Raw genomic sequence first — 21,235 nt, 5'->3', positions numbered from 1 at the left:
CTTTCACACACTGGCCACATGTGGCAATGACAAGAGCACAGATGTGGGGGAACATTACGAAAATAATGTGTTGGTTGTAGCACACTATTGTACACTGGGGATACGGTCTGAAAGGTCCTGGTTTTCACTAATGTCATAGTAATTATTATGCACATAATGAATGAAGCAATGTGGTGGGGATTGACACTTCAGATGGGTTTTGAATCACTATGCACACCCACTTATGACGTCATACAGTAGGTTTTGGCGCCAAGGGGGGCCTTTAAATGGAGTGTTTGTTTGTGTGAGTTTCACTTCCTGATGACGGCTTAAGTGAATAGCAGAAACGTTGAAATAAACATCATTTTTGGATTTTGCACCTTTAAAAAGTCCTGTGAGTGCGTTTTTTTTGCTCTATATATATATATTTATTTATTTGTACCTCTTCTAAAGGGTAGCAACCCTACTCCTTTTTAAGGGTCCTATACCTTCCTTTATCTTTATATTTTTCTACTGATACTAAACATATCAATACCTATCACCAACAAATTCTATGAACAGGTCATCAACTCAATTTAAAGGAACAGTAATACCAAAATATGAAAGTGTAATTATATAAACAAGCTGCTGTGTAGCCATGGGGGCAGATATTCAAACACCGTATACACTGTAGATAAGATAAGTTCTGAAGAATCTCTGTATACTACAGAGCTTATCTTTTATCCGCTATGTAACCTGTGCCTTTTCAGCTTTAAATGGCTGAGCCTATGGCTACACAGCAGCTTTTTTATGTATAAACTGTAGTAGAATTTCTGAAGGAAACACACCAGTTTTACTGGTACATTATATTTTCATTTCTTTAACACACTTTAATTTTTTGGTGTTACCTTTTCTTTAAGGGTTTCAATGTATCCCAAGTAAGGTGGCACAAGCTTTCTTATGGAAATACATGAAATACATACTAAAAATATATGCAGGAGAACTGTGCAAGTACAGATCAGTTAAAAGCAAGTGATGTGAACAAAAGTATATTGCCATAAAATGTTTCTATCCTCACCATCACATGATCTGATAAAATTGTTACTTTTGTAGTAGTTGTTGCTTGGGTTAATGGGCAGTATGGGGGGAAAACTGGTTTACTATCTTGAATGCAGGCTTATATATATCTTGAATACAAAGCGTATAATAAACTACTAACCAGGAATCAATCAATTACAGTAACATATATATATATATATATATATAATTTTTTTTTTTTTTTCAGAATGCTTGGGCAAAAATTAGAGACTGCTTTACAAGATTTACAAATCTCTGTTCTCTACTAAGAGCCTTTCATAATTGTTAATGCCACTAAGTGTTAAATTAACACAATTTTCATTAATTTGGGGACTCGAGGATTTTATGTGGTGTTAAGAGCATTAGCCTTCCATTATAGTCTAAGACCCCATTAAACATAATAAAGTTCAATTGCTCAAAGCAGCCAAATGCATCCTGATGAAGAGACACACTGATCAAAGCAAGAAATGCTTTCATAAATGTGTTAATTCATTGAACACTTATCAGAAAAAAATCATGGCAGCCATAAAGTGTTAATAACCCTTAAGAATTTCCCAGTTTGACAGTAATTCTAATCAAAAAATGCAAAATTTGGTCAGTAACACATTTATACGAGCTAGGTAAACAGGGCAATGCAACAATAATATTTGCAGTAGACATATACTAAACAAAATTTTAAAAAATCCACTTTCTAAAGCATAACTTACCAAAACTGCCCAGTTGTTTGTGTGTCCACTACGAAAAAATTGCTCTGCTTTCTTCTGCAATAGAGGGCAAATAGTTATAGTAATAGTTTATAAAAATGTGAACAAAGCAAGACAATGTCTAATGGTGGCCTGCGTCTGTGTACACCCTCCACCTTATACAGCAGGTTCTGCATTAATAATATAATATCCAGTAAAACACATGTACTTAATCTCTTAAAGACTTTTTTTACCTGTGAGTTAACTTTTAGTAAGAAGTGATATTCTGAGAATTTTTGCAACTGGTTTTCATGTTTTATTTGTGGTTTTTGGGTTAGCTTTTTATTTCACAGTTTTCCAGTTTGCAGTTTCAGCAATCTGGTTGCTATGGACCAAATTACCCTAGCAACCATGCACGATTTGAATCAGAGACTGGAAAATGAATAGGAGAGGACCTGGATGGAAACATGAGTAATAAAAAGTAGCAATAACAACAAATGTGTAGCCGCACAGAGCATTTATTTTTAGAAGGGGTGAGTGACCCCCATTTGAAAGTTGGAAAAAGTCAGAAGAAGAAGGCAAATAACTCAAAAACTATACAAAATAAATAATGATGACCAATTGAAAAGTTGCTTAGAATTAACATACTCAAAGTTCACTTCTAGATGAAGCACCCCTTTAAAAGGATTGGCGTTTCTTTGTTACACACCAGCCTAATTGTTTCCAAAGTGTGGGTTGTCCACCAAGCAGAGCTCAAAGCAATGGATGGGAGGGTTCAGCCTCTTGGCTAATTTAGGTTAATGCCAATTTACTGCATGGTTACTCCTTAAAAATACAACATGGCGTCTTACAAAGAGCTTTTATATATTTTGCCACCTTATGAGTTGAGGGAATGCCTTGACAACTTTTGTTCTGAAGATGACAGAGCACTTCTGATTCAGTCATTGGGTAGAAAGTGATATATTGTTTCCTGTAAACACTAGAAGAGTCTTGATTGGCATATGCATAGAACATTCCTCATCCATATATTTTTATTTATTCATATGGCCAAAAAGTTATAAAGTAGGGTGTGAACAGAACATTTATTAGCTGTATAAAGGCATTGCAATTCCAACTAGGGCACAATCTGCAAGGAGTCTGTCTGTTCACCTGCAAAGGTTTCCTCCCATTCAAAGACATACAGGCAGGTTAATTGGCTCCTGATAAAATTGACCATTCTGTGTGTGAATGTTATAGGAACCTTGTAAGCCTGTAAACTGCATTGGGATAGGAGTAATGTATAATCTCTTTATAGCTAAACCAAACAAGGAAAAGTTGTGCTCACCACTAATTTTTAAAACCATTAGGCGGGGGTGCAATGAGGCAGTGACCACAAAATACATATAGACAAATACAAGAGTCCTCTGCACTCAACCCATTATCAATATATTTAAAACAACGACATTTTGTGCATACTGCTACTAAAAAATGCTTTACCCTTTATATAGCCTTGTCCATATATTGCAATATATTTAAGATGGCCAATTACGTCAAATTCATCCTCGACATGGCCGGTCCTAATATCAACTTTACACTCAACTTTCATCTGATTCATTAAGAATTCAATTGCTTCATTATACATTTTACAAAGGGACTACGTTTTACCTGCAACTTACTAGCTGCTTTCAAAGTAAACCTCCCAAACTTGGCTGCCCTTTTATTAGACACCAGTGGGATCACCTGACTGTAGTTGGGAAGGGTGGGAGCTACAACATGGAGCTGGTCACTGCTCCTGTATAAACTATAACAAACAAGGGAAAGTTGTGCTCACCACTAATTTTTAAAACCATTATAGCAACAACACATTTATGCAGTTCTTTTATATAACAGGTAAAATAAATAAAAATTGTAATAAATGGAGTTGCAATTTTTTCAGCGTTGAAATGATGCTTGTCTCCATAGAGAATGTATAAGACGAAGAAAGCCGTATGACAGTTCAAAGTTATTTCTATATACATTTAAAGAATAAGTAAACCTTTTTTCTCATCTCTGAAATTGCTCTTAACAGCACCCAGAATAACACTCCTTTCCCCCTGCATTCTGTCACATGCAGGTTCTGTATCACAAACCGCAGCTCTTTCAGCTACTTCCTTTTTTGGCTCCTTTAAGTCCATCTCACCCTAACCAGGTTAGGTTCTCTGCTTCACTACTCTACAAGTCCCACTCACTCAGAAGCCATGTTCCAATATCTTGCACTGATGAGATCCAACAAGTTCGAAACAGGCTGTCTGCAAATTTGGATACAGAGCTCTGAACTATTAGGCTGTATCTGTGGTATAAAACCAGTTGTTCTGGATGCATAGTTGTCCACAGGGTCATAAAGGAGTGATTTGCATGTCTCCACCCATAATGGCTTATGTGAGAGTTGAACTTTTTTTTCAGGTATTAAGGCAGTGCTATGTATATAGCACGAGGCAAGTAAATACCTTCTCTGTTTTCAGAAGGCTTTACACCACAGGTATTCCATGAAGATCTGCTGCTTTTATTTCCTGAGGTCTCCTACTCTCAACTGTGAAGACCTCAAAAAGGTGTCTATTGCGCATGCTCACTGCTTCTGCTCCAATGAAAATTAACTAGGCATGCTATGCCTTCAAACTGTACAACGTGTTAGGGGAATTTAATGAATTAAGCTATTATTTTGTTCTGATCAGGGATCTTGAATGAATACCCTTTGCTTATTGTGCCAAGTCTTTATTTAAAAGCAACCATCTTAAATGTAGTACTGTATATATGTTTTTAGTTATAAACAAAACTGACTTCAAATATATGACTATACTACTACATTACACAACGTTTCTCTTATACTATTAATGTATTAAAGCAATGGAATGTCATAATTAATTACGCTAGTTTGAATGGACTTGAGGGCTCTTTTACTGAGAAATCAAAGTAAAAGACACCCAAAGCAATGATTAGTAGCCCAGTGCAAATATTCCCTCTTCCAAACCTGAAAGATTCAAGTTTGGCCCAAATCCCAAGAAATAGGGATTTGGTGCATCCCTAACTGTCAATATGTGAAATATTTACCTAGCATTTTTTTTTAAAACTATAAATCTGTCACCTGTTTAACCACAAATCTATTTGCCTGCAAAAGAGAATGGTTTATTAGCCAATATATGATACTGGTCTATATGACCAATGATATTCAACAGCATTGAAGAACCTCATAGTTATGAAGATGTTTTGCAAGGAGAGGGATATTTTCGGATATTATTCAATTATGTCACATCGGTAAATAGAAAAGATATAGTAAAAAAGTTTTTATTTCACATTATGTTAAAAAAGAGAAGGCCTTGTGCGTTTCGTGTCACCATGGGAAACTTAATCAAAGGCTATGATTAAGTTTCCCTTGGTGGCACAAAATGCATAAGACTTTCTGTTTTTTTTAACATGATGTGAGATAAAAACATTTTTACTATTTTAAACTTTTTGGGCTCCTGAACTGTACTCCTTGGTATTCCGGAATGATGCCTGCCTATTATGATGATTTCCGAGTGAACTACTGTCCCAATGCCTGTCACATCAGCTAGTATTAAATAAATTGGACAAAGTAAAATATATTAGTCCTGCACTCTTTATTGCCTCAGTCTGCAACGAATGTGAGTGTGCATTAATAATGCAATGCACACACTAGCAGAAACCATGTATAGTCTGTTAAAATCTCCCATTTGCCAGCAAAATACATATTGACCATCTATGTAGAGATGTAGTAATTTCTAATCACTGCAAAGCTTAAACTGAAGGTTGTATACATTCCATCTTTTGTAAATTACAGCACTAAAAGGACACTACATATTATTGTAAGAACACTTAGCATATAATGTATGAAGAGTCATAAGACACGCCTAATAAAGAACGATGAAGACGAAGAATGAACCTTTGATGATTCTGGTTATTTGGTGAAGTAGGGTGGAAATATGGTTATCTTGTAAAAGAATAATAGATTGCATCAATCTATATTTTTTATTTGCTTCATTAGTATATGCATTGCTGCATTTCTTTATTAATGGGATGTTGTACAGCTGTTTTTCTGATAGGATATATGCCTTACAAATTGTTTATGTCTCACAATAAAGTCTTGATACTGAGATCCAGAAATGACAGTGTGTCCAGGACTACGAAGATCTCTGATTAAAGGAGCAGTGATATAAGAAGCAAAGATCCCCCTGCTAAGTGATATTGCATGATAAAATGGATTCGTCTTCAGTACTTTCTATTGATATATTTTTATCACATACAGATTTACACTACACGAAAACGCAAAGCATTAATAAGATGCCTGGTAACAAACCAATGCGCCTAAGACGTCTCATCACCAGTGTCTACAAAATGTCCATAGTCAAAAATCAATCGAATTATTACGCCCTGTGTAGCCGAGCTTAATCATAAAAAAACTAATGACGTACGCGCTACCTTCCCCTTATTCTTACCTCCAGCTGCTGACCACTAACTGTCAGCCTTATATCAATGACAGCCAGGAGTAGTACGGCTCCCGGTAACCAGGCACTACAAAAGAACGCCATCCCTTCTAGCTGACAACCGGAAGCGGCTGAAGAAAGCTTCCGCGTCACATGACTGGAGTCACGTGCCCCATCTCTCTGCGGAGTGGTGTTAGTGTTGTTGTAGTATTCCAGGAGCGAGGTCGCTATTGTATGTTTGTTATTGAAGCAAAATCTGCCCTAAGCACTTAGAGTGCAGGTAGAGTTGCTCCCATCTGCAAAACAAATATTGCACTGCCTATATTTTTATGTTTCTAATTCATGACAAGCATCATTTTTACAGGCAAAGTAGTAACCGTGGGTAGTTGTATGATTGCAGGTGGGGGTCGGGAATGATTGGCAGCCAGGCCATAAGATGCAAAAGAGTCTTCACCTGTTGTGTTTTATCAAGATGGTCCTTTGGTCCTAGAATTTCTATTGCTAAATTTGAGAAGTGGGCAGTTGGATTCTTTCAGTCATGACTTGCCCAGATGCAGAGTTGGATTCTTTACCACTTTTTCACATTAAATTGCCCCATATTTTATACCTATATGGGCAGATTTACTAAAAGGGCAAAGTGGCAAACGATGGCAACAGCATTTTAGTGAATTAGCGTTGTCTGAGTGCATTTTCGCCTGGCGATGGGTGCAAAGTGATTGCTGGCAACTTTTCGGCAGTAAGTGAATCTGCCCCGTAGTTCACAATGCAGAGAAGTGCCCACAGTGACCTGGCAATACAGTTTTACAGCCTGTTGTCCCTGTAGTACAAAAATATTGTAATGCCCCAGACATGGCAGTATTCTATTATTCTAGTAGTCTCTTGCAATTTGCCATCATTTTTTTTCTTATTTTTATTCTCTATTTCTCTTTTGTGCATAGGGTTGCCAACAGGCTTGTAATTTCCCTATCCAAAATTAATTAACTAAAGTTTATCGACTTCAGGTGTCTGTGCACCTTGACAAAGTATAATGCCCAATTCCGAGATAAAAGAACTGAACAGCTCCAATAGCAAAGTGCAATATTACCAAACTGCTCGTGTTATTTTAGCAGTGTGAGTACACTATGTTAAAGCGTCACGTGAGAAAGGGCTGTGCTTCGAAACATGGGGAGGCATATTTATTAAAGGTCAGATTTTAGTGGTTTTAAAGGTTTTTGAAACGGTGACTAAATTCAGAAACTGTAAAATGTAATTGAATTTATTAAAATATCCGAATACAAATAGTATGAACGAAAAACAATGCGCTAAAAATACCTTTAAAAACCTCTACAAAATTCGATCTTTTTAGACAAAAGAATCCAAAAACCACTAAAAGTCCAAATTGATTTAAAGCAGTCCAATAGGATCAGTGCAGCTCCCATTAACTTCTATAGGACCTTGACAACTTGTACTTGGCAAAGTTTTGCATTCAAGGTTTTTAGTCTTAATAAATCTCAAATCTTTAGAGCTATTTAGAAATATAGAAAAACTAATTTTTTTTTTTGAGATTCATGGATAAAAATCGCAATTTGATTGTTATTGAATGGGCCCTGTATTGTACTCATACTACTAATGAAATAACACTTGCAATTTGTTAAATACTGCACTAGAGCTATTTGATACCTGCATCTTGGAATTGGTTATTTACCTATCCAGTAAATCACCAGCTAAGGCTAGGGCCGGTATTACAAATTTACCAGTCATGTACTTTTTGTTTTCCCAGCAGCAGACATTGGGACCTTAATAATTAATTTTTTGTCTTTTTTTCTGACTCTTTCCAGCTTTCATTGACCCCATCTAAAAAATCCAAATGGTCTGTATAAGGCTACAAGTGTATTGTTATTGCTTCTTTGTGTTACTCATTTTTTTGTTCGAGCCCTCTCCTATTCATGTTCCAGTTATTTAAATAAGTGCATGGTTGCTAAGCTAATTTGGGCCTTGTATGTACAACATACCGCATATTACACTCCTGTACAACTTCTTTCATTCCAGACCTGTGTAAAAGATGCAGTTTAGAAAGGGGTTCCTTCACTCATATAGAAATGTTTTGGATTGTTACAAGCTCAGAGTCTACTGGTTCACAATCTTTAAGTGAAATCTGTTACTCTAAATTAATCAAAACCCTTAAATTATGTTTACTTTATATCATAGGGAATTTGGTACCTAATGTATAACTTCAAATATTTATTCAGGAAGCTTTATTTTTGTCGCAATGTGATTAAAGGCAAGGAATTTGTACATCCTGGCACAGGATACGCTGTTCAATTACAGGGACACTATTGCTGTACCTCCAAATATGTTGTATATGTGTTGACTTGCCCATGTGGGTTGATCTATATTGGGGAAACTACCCAGATGGTCAAGTCACGCATATCACAACATAAATCCTCCATCAATTAAGGAAATGCGAAACTCCCTGTATCGCAACATTTTCTAGACTTAGGTCATAGTGCAGACCAATTGAAATTTATGGTTTTGGAAGGAGTTCCACCTCTCAAATATGAGGGAAACCGTGAATTGAGATTGAAACAAAGAGAAATGTGGTGGGTAAATAAGATTAACTCATTAGCACCACATGGGTTTAACAGGGATTATGATTTATATTTATTTCTGTAAAATGTACTTAATATTGAGTTTTAAATTGATTGATATTTTCCAAATATAGGAGCTACAGATTTGCCAAATTGTTATCGGAAAAAATATTAATAAAGATGAATATAAAATTTTACGGGTTAATGACTGAGTTAGGGGTTAAATGTGTTTTACCTTTGCCACTATGATGTAATTTCCTTTGAAGGGCACGTTGCATGTCCGAAACGTCGCAATTACCTGATCTCTGCTGCAAGCAGGTTGTATTTTTATGATGAACTGATAATATATTTCTACCTTTGAAATACTGAGTGCTGCCTCTGCTCATTTTGAATTGATGTATATTGGAAAAAAGCAGAACTTAACTTTTATTTAATACATTGAAAATGAAAGCAGACCAATGTTTCTGTCCTCACCTATTATAAAAGAAAAAGTCATCAAGGAGTTCCATGACCATATAAAAGCACAAGGCCAAAGGTCCAATGTTATAATAAAGGTTGTGGAACTCTGAGGCAACTTTTAATATACCCATATTTTACAACAAGGGTATTTATTATATTTTTGTATATTATTTATTTTCATTATTTTCAATATTCCAAAACCATTTTCCTACCATTCAGATATCAATATTCTTACACTTCCTAAATATCCTCTTTACCTGTTCAACTCTTTTGATCAAAACGTCTTCTGTCCTCTTCTTCTGTCCTCTTGCTCACTCAATCACATGCTATCCCCACTGCTAAAATAGTGTTCTCCTGTCCTCCAGCACTTACTCATATATTCAATTCCTTGCTAACTTCTGGTACTTCCCCTCTTTCTTCAAAGAAGCCTGGGTCAAGAGCCTTTTTGTCTTTTCTCATATAACTAACTTTCTCTGCGCCTGTAATCTGCTGGACACTATACAGTCTGGCTTTCGACCTGCACAATCAGTAGGCAGAGTAGGCACGTCCCTAGGACGCAAAGCTTGGAGGCGCTAGGCATGTACCTTTAACTGTTGCCTACCCGGTCCGGTCTTTAGAGTCTGGCTTGTTGCTGTTGTTTCCACACATGCGCTCACAACGAGGTGAGGGCGTGACACAGTAGGTCAGCACGCATGCGCACACTCAAGTGGGCGCGTGGCAGAGGGGGCGATGTGGCCGGCTGGGTTGCCTGGGGGCCCGGCCCTGTTCTGTTCTAATGCTAATTCTCCATTCAATTGGTATCCAGGATCGAGTTGCATTCAGAATCTTTTCCTACCTTTATCACTGCTCCTTCTCTGTTACTTTTGCTAACAAATCCTCTCCCCTGGTTGAGCTTAGTGTGGGGTGCCTCAGGGTTCCCCTGTTGTTCGCCTTAATTGTATATATTGTACTTTTATGTATTGTATGGAGCTGTGGCTACTTAACATCACTTTACAAATAAAGTTATACATACAGTACATACATAAATGGGGGGTACAGAAGTAAATAAGGGAGGGGGGAAGGGGGGAAAGCCGAGATTAACAAAACAAGTAGGTATTACATGTCTGAAGAAGTTATTTACTACACAATCAGTATGATATAGTGCATCTGTATGATATGATATGTATTAGACTAGCATGCTATAGTTATCAGTTACCAAATATTTTCAATTGAGCCATTAACAGGACCAGATTTATGTAAGGCCCACTGCCATTCATCACCCCTATCTCCTCCCCTTTATTTGTGCTAATTTTCATCATCTGGACCAGAGAAATGGGGATTGGTGCATGGGAAATTTAAAAAATTATTATATCTCCTGTACATCCCCAGTGTTTTTGAACCAATGTGGGTATGGTTGGGCAGCATGCCACCCCTAAAATCCTGCTGCCCTAGGCCCGGGCCTTGGTGGCCTTTCCACAATATTGGGCCTGGCCATAGCAAGTGATTGAGTTTTTCCACATTTTATAGAGATTTTACTTTGACCATAGTGTATTATTTCTTCTAATTTCCTTGTTTCTTCTACCATGGTCATCTGCTTTACAGGATGACCATGGTAGAAGAGCCATGTGTAATATAAGAGCCATAAATATCCTGTAAATTATATCCTTAGAAAAGATGCTTAGTGTCATTAGTTATAATCAGTGCTTAGTGATGTAGTTCCTGTAACATGACTCAATGAAACTTGTGTATTATAATAAACAATGTACCCCCTGTTGTAATTTGAGGACATTGGAGTTCCATAGCTTTTGTTAAAGCATTCAGCCTTTGGCCTCATACTTTTATATTGTCATGGAACTCGTCTGTGATTTATTCTTATATTTTACAATAAGGGGTACATTATTCACTATATAAATACAACATTTGAATGTTAGTAATGTGCCCCATATGTTGCAGATTTCACCTTACATGGAAATGTATTTTGGAGGCAGATCCTCATCCACCCTGTTAACATATTCATAATCCAGAAATCCTGCCTCTGGTACACTGGGCGTTTTTATTAACATATGTTTATAATTGCACAAGTGCAGTTACCAGAAGCTACTAATTAATCAAATATCTTTAATGGAGAAAGAGTTCTTTCTCCAAAAGTATTTAAAGGAGACGTAACACTCAAAGGCTAGTTGCTCAGATAAGAAACTACAGATGTATAGAAAAATGTAAAAATATGTCAAAATTACATATGATGTCCAGTCCAGTTTTCTAACTCCAGAGAACATTTTAGTATTTAAGTATAAAACAGAACTTACTCTGGTATATTCCTGTGCAGGGAAAATACACCTGCACAGTAGTAAGCAACATAGGGGCAAATTTACTAAAGGGCAAAGTGGCTAACGCTGGAGAAAATTCGCCAGCGTGATGTCATTTTGGCACTTTGCCGATTTACTAATGGGCACTGACGTAATTACGCTAGCGAAGGAGATAGACTCTGGCGCAACTTCGCACTCTAACGCCAGGTGAGGGTTACTACGCAAATTCACTAAGTTTTTGATTTTACTGAACGTTACCTCTATCACCAGACTTGCCTTCACCACCTCAGACCAGACGAAGTGCAATAGAGTAGATAGGACTTGGTCCCAAAAAACGTTGGCGTCTTTTCCTTTTTACAGGGTGATTGGCTGAAAAAGATCATAACATTTTTTTGGGTATTCTCCTTCCCCCCTACTTTTTTCTTACATATGGCACCTAAACTATACTGTGGGCTCATGTATAGGGCAATATAACAACTCTATTTTCTTTTATTAAGGTTCCCTGGCCTTGTGTAGTATACTGAATTTGCTGCAACATATACTTCCATTGAAATGTAACTTCCCGCCGTATGCAAATTATCTAACGCTGGTGCAACTTCGCTATGCCTGGCGTAGTAACGGTAGCGCAACATCGCGAGTGTTCTGTGCCAGAGACGAAAATTTGCAACTTAGTGAATTAGCATTGTCTGAGCGAAGTTGCGCCTGGCGAAGGTGGCACTGGTGAATTTTCGCCTGTTGAAATTTCCCCCATAGAGAGAACTTTGCATCGTGAAAGTTGGAAGATTACTCCTATGATTTAATTAGCCAAAAATTCAGTTTAGGAATATATTTCTTCATTGCATCATAACATGAAATAGAAATTATTTGGCTGAATGAGTTTCGATTATATTGTCTTTTTCAAATTAAATCCTGCAATTTGCATTCTTGCTTCCTGGCTCTTTTTAACATGCAAATGACCAAATACTGTACGCTTCTATCTAAAATAATGTGATTTGCCTCTGACATACAAAAATGCACGTGGGCCATTAACAAGGCCTAGGGATGCTAATCACAGTATTATATCTGACTGATCTTTCCAGCCTCAGGTTTAATGCACAAGTCAGTTTTTAGCCCAGTTTCAGTCAGACTGTCTGGAATCTGATAATGTCAAAATCCCATCAGGGCAGAAAGCAACTAGAATTTAGATGTTTTTAATACTGAAAATGCCCATAGGATAGAGGAAAAACTAATTATACATTACTACTCATCCGTTAACTGTGGTTTTAGGCAAAAACAAGTAAGCCAAAAATAAAATGAGAGCAAACTTTCCAATAGGTCACTTACATTTCAATGCGGATATAGAACTTGCTTTCAATTAGTACTCTGAATATGTCTGACAGAACAGTATATCTGAGGAGATTCTTGCTATGGTTTCATCCAAATGATATTTACAATCTGCTAAATTCTTGTAGCTTGCCAATAAAATCAGGATATAATTGGGCTGCTACAAGATGATGCTACTAATAATAGTACAGCTTCAATAACAAAGGAATTAAGATAATAACAGATTTGCAGAATAAAATAACAGAATAAAAAGAAAGGGTTGCACATAATGTATAAGTCAGTAATAGATTATGATTTAGTGAATATTATGTAACCTAAGTAGGGTAAAAACTGGCAGGTGTCATTATATGGCAGATATGGAACATATACTTACATTTCCATTATTGGTATAAAAAAAAAAAAACAAAGAAAAAGGTGTAGGCATTTAATGATAAAAGTTACAAAGTCAAAGTATGAAATATACATGGAGCAAATGACAGAACATTTGCTTCAATCCATTTTAAACAGAAACAGATTTAAACAGGTACAGCATTTTGCAGCATTTAATATTTTTACTGTGCATTATAATAAAAACATAGTATAAAAAATATAAGGGGAACTGTATGCACAAAGCATTTGTGGACATGTTTCTAATGTGTCATTCTTCATGTACAGTAGCCACCTGAACCCAACCACTGGATAACTTGAGTCAAAGCATGCATTTAATGGGTATGTTAGGAGGTTCAGATGTATAAAAAGTGAGGCTGTACACTAGACATAGTAAAGTAATACTAGCCAATGATGTTAACATGCTATATTTCCCCTTTAAATTGATACTTTTTAAAACTTTTGATAATCATACAAACCTTACGACAAAACCAGAAAAAATGCATGGATTGCCACCAATTAAAATTTTACCAGCAGCGCTGTTCTGTTCTGCCATAGCTACAGTAAATCTGGTAAAAAAAAAATTAAGCTTTTTTTTGGGTTATGATGGTAAATAATAAACCAATAGTTTGCCCCAGATTTGTTTTACAGTGTATCCATCCTATGTTCTCCCTTGAATATTATACTTTTTTATTACCCAGACAAATGAATAGTCTCACTCTCTACAATGCTGTTACAGATATAAATACATGAATATGTTAAGTAACCATATTTCAAGTCCAAAAAATATATTCCAAAATATTCTTTCAAAGTTATAAAAATTACTCTTTATTCAGCATGAATATTTAAAAAGTAGGCATACAGACTAATTGATGCTCCGCCTAGTCTATAGACTGCAGCAGTTGACTAGTAATTTCAAGTAGCCATATTGCCAAGTGCAAATCACTGTGAAAATGTCCTTTGCAACCTAATAATCTCTTACAGGCTACCAGGTCACTGTATACTAGTATATTAGATCCAAGCAGTTGATATTATGAGCTGAACTGAGATAATTCTGTCCACACAATATTATCCTCAGGACAAACATCTTGACTCTGTAGCCTTTCCAATTTAATTTAATAAAGATTAATAACTCTGGCATTTAGGCTGTTCATGTACAAATTCAAAAGGTGATACTAGCTTATTCAAGTGCTGCTCTTAAATACTGTATATCTTGCATTAGAGCAAACTAATTTCTTGTTGAATAAGGTCAGCAGAATAAATTAACACCTAGCCAGATCTTTAAAACACGTTCTGTTCTTCCGAGCTTTGGTAGTTTTTAATTTTATGTCCTACTGACAGCATTTACAGAACAGAAAATGAATTATTTGGTAGACAAGGTATGTTTTTTTTTCTCTTATTCTCCTCTACAGTGGATTGGATTACACGAGAAAAGACCAATAACATACATTTCTAAAATATGTACATTTTCTCTGCTATTCCATGTGATCCACAAAATATATCACTGTGGGATTCTAATAAAGTCCAAAGTAGCTGTAGCACACGATTCAGTTTTGTCAATGCAAAAAGTGAGGGATGGGATTCTAATAAAACATGTTAGGGTGATAATATATTCTAAGATAACTGCGAGCACACTCATGTGGACTTATTAAGAACTAGTGAGCAACTCCCTTGAGCTAATTTATTATAACAGAGCAACAGTGAACTAATAAAGTAACCTATTGCAACCAATTCACCTTCTAATCTGCAGCAGGCAATTCCAAGATTATTGATGTGTTGCAACTATGGGTTACTGCAATAGTGCAACGTTCTCCAATGATACTAAATGTGCCCCTTTGTGTTGCACACTGGATATTAAAATTGAAGCAGTCTAGTGCCATAGAACCATGAGGAAATGCATGAAGCAATGTTGGAGACAAACCTAATTAAAGGCAGACAGAGTATGATTGTGGTATATGTGAAATAATGATTTACTAGGAGAAGTTGTGATGTGTAAAAGGGCAGGCCAGAGAAGATATATGTTGACATAGACAACACTTTCATTTGTGTCCAGTACGTTCCTCAAAAGTGTTCAAATATCTTTCACAATAAATGTGTTTAGCACATAATTGCCCTTGTGAACACTGTATATTATATAGGTTGTCACGTGCTTTGCAGTGAACCCTTTAAGTTATAGGACTTGCTTTTGCCTATTGTTTTAATCAAGAACAATAACTATGTTAGTTGTTTCTTGAGCTAGGGCAGGGCAAATGAAGACTAAATCTACTCCATGTTTGATGTTTGCAAGGTAGAAAATCCTTCTCTTAAGGCTGATGACACACGGGGCTCTGCCTACTGAAATACAACGAACCAAATGTGGAGAAGCTTCAGTTTCCCTGTTTGACCCTGTTTTGTGATTAAAACAATAGGCAGAAAGTTTATTTAGCACAAACCCTATTCACTAAACACATATTAACAAGGGAGCACGGCGACCCTTTAATCCCAGGAGATATCATTGCATGTTACCTTCCCACAACTGCCAGGCCAGTCTAAAAACCTGTAAAAACCTGTAACAATTCTCAACAAGTTCTGCTCACTAGCAATAGTAGTTAAAATCACATCGCTGTCTAGTGGTGGATTTGTATAATGCCCTCTTTTAGAATGTGCCTATGATTAAGTGCCCAAAAGGCGCGAAACGCGTAAGGCATTTGGGATGTTGTTGTTCTAAATAAATATATTTTTTAACTACATCGTGGAGAGTGATCCAGTTTGTGCCAACCTTTTTCATTTGATACTCTTTTAGAATGTGCCTCTATTGACTCAACAGAATGAAGGCAATCATGGCTCCAGAATAGTTCTTTAGGGCAACAGTCCATATGCTGGTAGGGATCTTATTCAAAACAGTATTTGATATCTCTTACCTTCATGTAAAATGTGTTACACTTACATGTGGTATAACATATTGAACTCATTTAAATAGTTTTTTTAAGGCAACAGACAATTCATTTAGCTTTCTGCTGACAGCTGAAAGGGGTCACTGGACAAGGGCAAATTTTCTATTGTGTGCTATCATCATTATCAACTTAGGATAATGACACATTGTCCAATGTAATTACAATAACTGTGGCTCCTATTTAGCAAGGCACATTATTGAATTTTAGACAAGACACCTACTATGTCGTAGTGAACAATGTGAGCCCACTAAGCAGTCCTTGGTTGACTGTATCTTACATAAAATATTATTTATTTGTTTAAGAAGATGGCAGGTAAGTGGAGGTAAGTGCCTCAGACTTTTCAAAAATAAATATCTTCTTTAACGTTAGGCAGCAATTGTTGTGATTAGCTGCTTATCTATTTTATTGCACAAATTCTGGCAATGAATCTGTGAGCCCACTACCTATTACTAGTATTCTGATGCTGCTCACAGCACCATTAAACTATAGAAGCTGCTTATTTCAGTCCATGTTACTCTATCCAAATACTGTTATCAGTGACATATGATAGAGGGGTTGTTCGCTTCCAAACATGCTTTTTAAGTTCAGTTGTTTTCAGATTGTTCATCAGACATAAAGACTTGTTTTCAATTGCTTTCCATACTTTATTTTTTTTCCAAAACCGAAGTTGTGGGCCTTATTTATCAAAATCTGAATATTCCTGAGTATTTAAAACAGAAAAGTCTGACCAAACTAGAATCCATGATTGGACCTTTATTATTATGAAAAAAGCACAATTTAATTGGATCAGAGACAAGCATGATAAAATTGGGTTAAAAACCAAATCATACTAGTTTTTTCCAGAATTGCTTGATTTTTGGGGCTGTTCCCCGAAAATCCAGATTTTTGCGGATTTTTGCCTAAATAGTCAGATTTTCAGGCTAATTCCAGTGCAGACCACAAAAACTTCAACATAGGATATGGATCTCTCCGAAACTTGGCAATTCTGAGATGCCAAATTTTTGGATTCTGACTTTTTCCATCCTCAAGGTATAATAAATCCCGGGAAAAAATTGCGTTATTTTGCATTCACACATACTCCTAAAAGTTTAGTTTAAAGGGATCCTGTCATCAGAAAACATGTTTTTTTCAAAACGCATCAGTTAATAGTGCTACTCCAGCAGAATTCTGCACTGAAATCCATTTCTCAAAAGAGCAAACAGATTTTTTTATATTCAGTTTTGAAATCTGACATGGGGCTAGACATTTTGTCATTTTCCCAGCTGCCCCTGGTCATGTGACTTGTGCCTGCACTTTAGGAGAGAAATGCTTTCTGGCAGGCTGCTGTTTTACCTTCTCAATGTAACTGTATGTGTCTCAGTGGGACATGGGTTTTTACTATTGAGTGCTGTTCTTAGATCTACCAGGCAGCTGTTATCTTGTGTTAGGGAGCTGTTATCAGGTTACATGCCCATTGTTCTTTTGTTTGGCTGCTGGGGGGGGGGGGAGGTTGGTGATATCACTCCAACTTGCAGTACAGCAGAAAAGAGTGATTGAAGTAAAGTTTATCAGAGCACAAGTCACATGATTTGGCGCAGCTGGGAAATCGACAATATGTCTAGCTAATGTCAGATTTCAAAACTGAATATAAAAAAATCTGTTTGCTCTTTTGAGAAATGGATTTCAGTGCAGAATTCTGCTAGAGCAGCACTATTAACTGATTCATTTAGAAAAAAAATGTTTTTCCCATGACAGTATCCCTTTAAAGTTTAATATTCCGGTCTCTGGTGTTTCAGTCTGGCAGCTCAGTAATCCAGGTGCAGATTCTGAACTGTCACAATTTGCTACATTAGTTGATACATTTCTCTGCAGTATCTGTTGAATATTAGCAACTATATAATCAATTGTCGCAGCTGCCTTTAATGAAACTCAGGGATTCTGGTCAGCAGGGACAAAGAAAATGAAAAGTATCAAATAATGAATCAAAGTAACAGTTTACAGAGTCGTTAATCTCTCCTAGAGCTTCTTCAGAAAGATAGAGGAAGGTGAAAAACAAAATTGTCAATATTGGAAAAACAGTCACAAATAGAAAATAGAAAGGAAATGAAAAGTCTTTATTTCTGGTGATCTATCTAAAAAATAACTGAATTGAAAAAAGTGTTGGATGGTGAACAACCCCTAAAACACTGCATGGCAATAGCTCCTAATATTTTGATCATAGTCATCTAGTGCTTACCATGTTAATTCATATCAAGATAAAGTGAAACTAAGAATTTCATTGCAGCCATATCAATTGATGCAAGTCAATCCAATCATGGTGCAAAATGGCTAAAATTGTTTGGTGAATTGACTTGATACCATATCAGACAAGTGGGCTGTTTATTGAGTTAAAAGGGCACAACTAAAATAATTTTCTCTCATGCCACCTGGTAAAAAGGTTTCCTTTTCCCAGCAGCAACTTAGTAGTAACAGATTGAGTAAAAAGTGTAAGAAAAAGAATAAAGCATTGAAGATGGTTTACACTTAGTTTTAAGAAATGCAGATTCACTTGCTGAGTATCTACATTATAAACTGCACCCAGGTTATCAACCCCCCCCCCTCCCAAAGAAACTAGGTGCTATCCAATCACTGAACGGGTTTGAGTTGCTTGAGCAACCATCCAACTAGGATAACTTAAGGTGATTGATGCTCTCCTGACCACTAAAAGCCAATAACTGAAAAGTCTCCCTAGGTGGGAAGATAGGATATCTTTTGTCAAATTTTCATAACATTGAACAAACAAATGTAAAACAATATTGTTTAAACCACAACAGTTGCAATCATTACTCTGCTTGGCAATACCTCTTTGGTGTACATTTTAGGACATTCTCTTCCCAAATCCTTGTTCTCCATTCAAGATGCACAGTGATTTCTCAGTCGTGCCAACACTTTTACATGCTCCCTCCAAACAACTCATTATCCTTTCTGTCCCCTCCCCATATACTTCATCGGTTGTCAGCACTGCTTCATCCTCCCTCCTCCCTACACCATTGGATATCAGCCGTCCTCACAAGTATGTTAAATCTAAAAGCAACCAGCAGCAGGAGTAGTCAGTGGCAACATCTTCATTTCAATTGTAGCTCATTTAAAGAGTAAAGGTATGACCAGCGGTGATCCCAAAGAGTACCTGGCGAGAAGAGAGATCCCACAGCTATTTGAGGTAAGCACCCTTTACTCATGCTAATCGCTGTTAAACACAGCAGCCTGCTTACTTGTATTAGCTTAGAGCTGCAAGAGCTGCCTGTGAACAGATGGCTCAGCTAGAAGGCTTTCCGATGCATTTACAAGAAAATTTTAGCAGTCAGAGTATTCAGTGCGCAGAAAGACTGCAAATGTTTTTTCTGCTCTATTGTCTATATCCAAATCTGCAAAAATGCAACTTAACACCTGGCCTCATAGAATAAAGAACAAAACTGTTACTAAGGGAGACACAATACTCAGGAATCACCTCTTTGGAACACATCTTTGAAAGAATCCCTGGAGAAACAATACATCCGAATTAACATTCACAGACTTGATAGAAATGTGACTAGGGAAACAATACAGAAAACTGGTATTTTACAAAGGGAGCAATAATACATCTGGCAACTCCAATAAAAAGAACAGAAATATGAGTGGGAGATGCAATACAAAGGGCAGACCTGACACTGTTATGCAGGGGCAGAAATATGAATAGAATTCCCAAGACGCAATATGATTGTGGAACTAAAGACAGAACAGACAAGGAAAATAGAATAGGAGATCCTATAGAGAGTACAAATATAACCATGAGAACAAATACAGATGGAAAACTGATACAGTGGGCAGATATTTTACTAGGGCACCCAGTACATAAGACATCACCTACAGGGGCAGATTTACTAAAGGGCGAAGTGACTAACACTGGCGAAGATTCGCCAGCATTACTGTTTTCAGGGACTTCGCCGATTTACTAATGGGCACAGATGTCACTTTGCTAGCGAAGGAGATAGACGATAACGGTGATTTGCACTCTATCGCCAGGCGAATTTTTGCTCTGGCGAATGGATGTTACTCCGCAAATTCACTAAGATGCGGATTTTACAGAACGTTACCTCTTTCGCCAGACTTGCCTTTGCCAGCTCAGACCAGGCGAAGTGCACTGGAGTGCATAGAACATCCTCAATCTTCTGTTACTCACATCAAATTTTTTAGTGGAAAAAGTCCAAAAAAAGCTTCCATTTTTAAAAGTTATAGCCTGCAAAAGTCTGTTTTTTTTGGGTAACTGGGTTCCACCATACATTTTCTAACATATGGAAAATTAACTATACAGTGGGCTCATGTGTAGGGCATTATAACAACTTTATTTTCTTTATTAAGGTTCCCTGGACTTGTGTAATGTAATGTATTTGCTGCAACATACAGTAACGGAACTAGGTGGGGGGGGCCTGGTGCAGGACGTGCAGCCACCCCCCCCTCGTCTGTGCGCATTTACTTTGCGGCGGCAGCTGACTCCAGCCGGCTGCAGCGCACGCTATCTGCTGGGGGGGGGCCCTGGCCCAATTGCCCCCCTGCTCCCCCGGTAGTAACGCCACTGGCAACATATACATCCATTCAATTTCAAATTTCCCACCGTATGCAAATTAGACTGAGCGAAGACCTCTTACAAAGTTGCGCTCGGCAGAATTGAACGCTAGCGCATCTTCGCTTTGATTTGCTCGCATTGCTGAAGTAACGCTAGCAAAAATTTGCTATCGTTCGATGCCCTGGACGCAACTTCGCATTTCATTTTAGTAAATTAGCGTTTTCTGAGCACATTTTCACCTGGCAAAGTGATGCAATGGCTGCGAAGCTGTCGCTGGCAAATTTTCACTGCTTAGTAAATTTACCCCATAGTGTGAATCACAGTAAAGAGGCCCGATGCATAATTTATCTGGAAATGTGAAAATCAGGACAGCTAAGCTAATATTGAAGCACAATAACTAGCACAGGCATATGGAGATGAGATAAAACAGAACGGGCAGAACAAAGTGTGCAGAAAGTTAAGCTGCTGAAATAAAGGTATTGGATCTATTATTCAGAATGTTTGAGATCTAGGGATTTTCAGATATGGAATTTAGTATTGTAAAGATACTAAAATGTAAGTTATAA

At 37.0% G+C, this 21,235-nt stretch overlaps 2 protein-coding genes across 2 annotated transcripts in view; one reads left to right on the top strand and one right to left on the bottom strand.

Annotated features, from left to right (window-relative positions):
- Positions 1-6,346, bottom strand: part of pigk.S (phosphatidylinositol glycan anchor biosynthesis class K S homeolog) — a 61,126-nt gene extending 54,780 nt beyond the window's left edge. Inside the window, exons 1-2 of the mRNA XM_018260724.2 lie at positions 6,188-6,346; positions 1,743-1,796 (exon numbers count right to left, since the gene is read on the bottom strand). Coding sequence (XP_018116213.1) covers positions 1,743-1,796; positions 6,188-6,280 — 147 coding nt within the window. The 5' untranslated portion in view covers positions 6,281-6,346. The remainder of the gene's footprint in view (positions 1-1,742; positions 1,797-6,187) is intronic.
- Positions 6,347-19,033: 12,687 nt separating this feature from the next.
- LOC108715506 (adenylate kinase isoenzyme 5) overlaps positions 19,034-21,235 on the top strand; it is a 108,927-nt gene continuing 106,725 nt past the window's right edge. Inside the window, exon 1 of the mRNA XM_018260723.2 lies at positions 19,034-19,286. Coding sequence (XP_018116212.1) covers positions 19,227-19,286 — 60 coding nt within the window. The 5' untranslated portion in view covers positions 19,034-19,226. The remainder of the gene's footprint in view (positions 19,287-21,235) is intronic.

Source organism: Xenopus laevis, chromosome 4S (genome assembly GCF_017654675.1).
Source record: "Xenopus laevis strain J_2021 chromosome 4S, Xenopus_laevis_v10.1, whole genome shotgun sequence".
NCBI lineage: Eukaryota > Metazoa > Chordata > Amphibia > Anura > Pipidae > Xenopus > Xenopus laevis.
This window is presented reverse-complemented; position numbering and strand designations above follow the sequence as displayed.